Here is a 2,959-nt window from a genome sequence, read left to right as displayed (position 1 = left end):
TTTTTACTGAAGTTATTACTTCTACTAGCTGGCTGTCTATCAGCATTCAACTTGGTCAAAATCCTAGTTCAGACACTTGATTCTATGATGCTTGGACATGTCACCTCACCTCTCTAAAACTATTCTATCATCTGTAAACAGAGGGGAAAATAATAAGGGACTAGACATTTTCTTGCCTAAGATAGTAACTTTATTAAAGATAGAGAAGAAAATTATTGCATCACCAATGATCAGAAAGACATAACATTCCATACTCATTTTGCCTGGAAATTAATGCAATACCAATAACATCAAAAATATAACAAATATTGATAACTTCTGAATTGATCTCCTTTCTGCTGTCATGCTAAATAGTGGGGAGAAAATATTTATGGCTCTGGCAACTGTTGAATTTCTATTGGGCATTCTGGTAAATGGATTCATAGTGCTGGTGAATTGCATTGATTGGGTCAAGAGCAAGAAACTGCCATCAAATGATCTCATCCTGGTCAGCATGGCCATCTCCAGAATTGGATTGTCATGTACAATAATTTGGAACATCTATTTAATTTTAATCTCTTTTGATGCACCCACTCAAGTAAGAATAATTGACGTCTTCTTGGTACTGAGTCACAATTCAAATATTTGGTTTGCAACTATACTTAGCATCTTCTACTTCCTGAAGATCACCAATTTCTCTAATCCCCTTTTCCTCTGGATGAAATGGAGAATCGACAGAAGGCTCTTCATGCTTCTTATAGTGCCCTTTATTATGTCTTTGCCCATTATATTTCCAATGATGGAGAGAACGCGTTATTATGGCAGCATCCTCAGTAGAGGAAAGGAGAGAAATGTGACCCAGGAGGTCCAAGTGAGTAAAAATAAGCTTATTATGCTCCAGGTTCTCTTTGGCCTGCTGAGTCTTATTCCTTTTGCTCTGTCTACAATCTCCTTCTGCCTATTAATTTTCTCCCTGTGGAGGCATACCCGACAGATGCAACAGAATGCCACAGGTTCCAGAGACCCTAGCACAGAAGCCCATGTTCGAGCCATGAAAGCTGTTTCTTCCTTCCTCATCCTCTTTTTATTGTACCACATGGGTTTATGTGTCTACTACTGGAGCGATTCAGAAGCAAAGAGTAAGCTGGCTTCCAAGTTGGGTATGTCAATCATGTTGCTCTATCCCTTTGGCCACTCACTGATCTTGATTCTGTGGAATAGCAAGCTGAGGCAGGCATCTCTCTGGGTGTGGCAGCAAGCCCTGTTCTGCTTCAGAAGAGGAAAACCTTAGCTTGAACAACTTTGGAAAGTTGGTACCTTCTGCAGACCAACAAGTCAACGTGGAAGATTTTTCTCACTTCTCTGCTTCTTCATTTAATGGAGCATCACTCATTGCAAGAGCTGTCTAACGTAGAGTTTATTCTGGTACCTTGAGAATTTCTGTGACTCTTTTGACAAAGTTTAAAATGCTTCTTATTCATGATCACATTGGGGGACATTATAGGAACAGAGTCATGAGGGATAGCAGAGATCAATAGCCCAAATCACTCATTTTATAGATGAAAATACTGAGGCCCAGAGAAGGTTCTCTATCATACAACTAAAGCTAGAAAAGACCTCAACATGTCATAGGATCATAGAACTAGTGCCATTAGGGACCGCAGATGCTCTCTTGTTGAGTGCATTCATTTTACAGATTAGGAAACTGAGGAATCAGAGAGGCCATAAGACCACAGATATGAAATTAGACTGCATATCTAGCACCTAACTTTCACTTTACAGAAAAGAAATTGGAGGAACAGAAAGATTTGGTGACTTACCCAGAGTCATATTTGTAGTTATTATATGACTATGACCCTATGAGTCCAAATCTAGTACACTTCATAGTGCACCACACAGCCCATGTTTCTTGGTACTCTCACTTGTCACTTTCCTTTTTATTCCTCAGATCAATCATCTGTTCCTAGACCCTTAGTGTCAGACATCTTTCTTAGCCCACCTGACTCTGCCCCACTGGTTCAAAATCAAACTTTTCCAACCTAGTGTATTTGGGACTAGCTGAGGGCTTGGACAAGTTATTTTGCTAAAGAGAAAGCTCACGTCAATGCTGAGTGTCAACCCAGACAAACTCTGTTCCTAAGATGACACTTTTATTCTGATTTGAGGATGAGTAAAGAAAAATCAGTGGTCCTCAGTGGGTGGTGACAGACAACATTGTAAAATGGAAGGAGTTCTTGCAGTCAGGAAACTTACATTTTAGTAGGAAGAAGGCACACATGGTAGTAATTATCACCTATCGAGAATGAGTCATATTCCTATTGGAAAGATGGCAACTCATCAGATGTAAAAGCTCTAGAAAGGAATCTACAAGGATGACGTGGATGCCATAGGAGGTATAAGGTTATCACTAGGAAACTCTGTTCTCTGATTTCAAGTTTGCAGGACAGCAAGAAAACAAGGCATGCTCTTTTGTACAAGAAATGTCTATGCCTAGTCGCAAATGGGACTAGAATCCTCCTTAGTGCTCCATTCATGTGTCATCATCCCATCATGCCAAGATGCCATCTTTCCAACTACAATTACCTTTTAAATAAGCATTTCACATGGATTTCTTGATTGTTAAGAATGGATATTAAAGTAATGAAACATCTCAACAAGAATAGGAAAGTGTTAGCCCCAGTGTTCCTGACTTCAACAGGACTGCAATTGGAAGAGTGTTCACTTCTGAGTATTTTCTTTTAAGAAGAATATAGATAAGGCAGAGTATGGCCAAAGGAAGATGATCAAGATGATGAAGGGACTCAAGTTCATTCGCTCTGAGGACTAACTAAAAGAAATGTAGACATTTTGCCTGGAGAGGCAAAGATTGCAGATGGGACATAATCACTATCTTCAAAAAACTCAAGGATTGTTATATGGAAGAAGGGTTAGAGTTCTTTAGATTTTCTGTAGAAGACAAAATCAGGAGCAATAGATAGAA

The 2,959-nt window shown here is 39.3% G+C and overlaps 1 protein-coding gene across 1 annotated transcript; it reads left to right on the top strand.

Annotated features, from left to right (window-relative positions):
- The first annotated feature begins 343 nt into the window (after positions 1-343).
- LOC114038482 (taste receptor type 2 member 7-like) lies at positions 344-1,270 on the top strand. The gene has a single exon (XM_027855741.1). It carries the CDS (start codon positions 344-346, stop codon positions 1,268-1,270), a length of 927 nt encoding a protein of 308 aa, XP_027711542.1.
- The last annotated feature ends 1,689 nt before the right edge of the window (positions 1,271-2,959 follow it).

The sequence above is a fragment of the Vombatus ursinus genome, unplaced genomic scaffold (genome assembly GCF_900497805.2).
Source record: "Vombatus ursinus unplaced genomic scaffold, bare-nosed wombat genome assembly UNPS02011256.1, whole genome shotgun sequence".
Classification (NCBI taxonomy): domain Eukaryota; kingdom Metazoa; phylum Chordata; class Mammalia; order Diprotodontia; family Vombatidae; genus Vombatus; species Vombatus ursinus.
The sequence above is the reverse complement of the archived record's forward strand: the minus strand, read 5'-3'. Positions and strand labels throughout refer to the sequence as shown.

What these genes read in the sequence shown, in the direction of transcription:
- LOC114038482 (XM_027855741.1), top strand. Translation starts at nt 344, where the DNA reads ATGCTAAATAGTGGGGAGAAAATATTTATGGCTCTGGCAACTGTTGAA.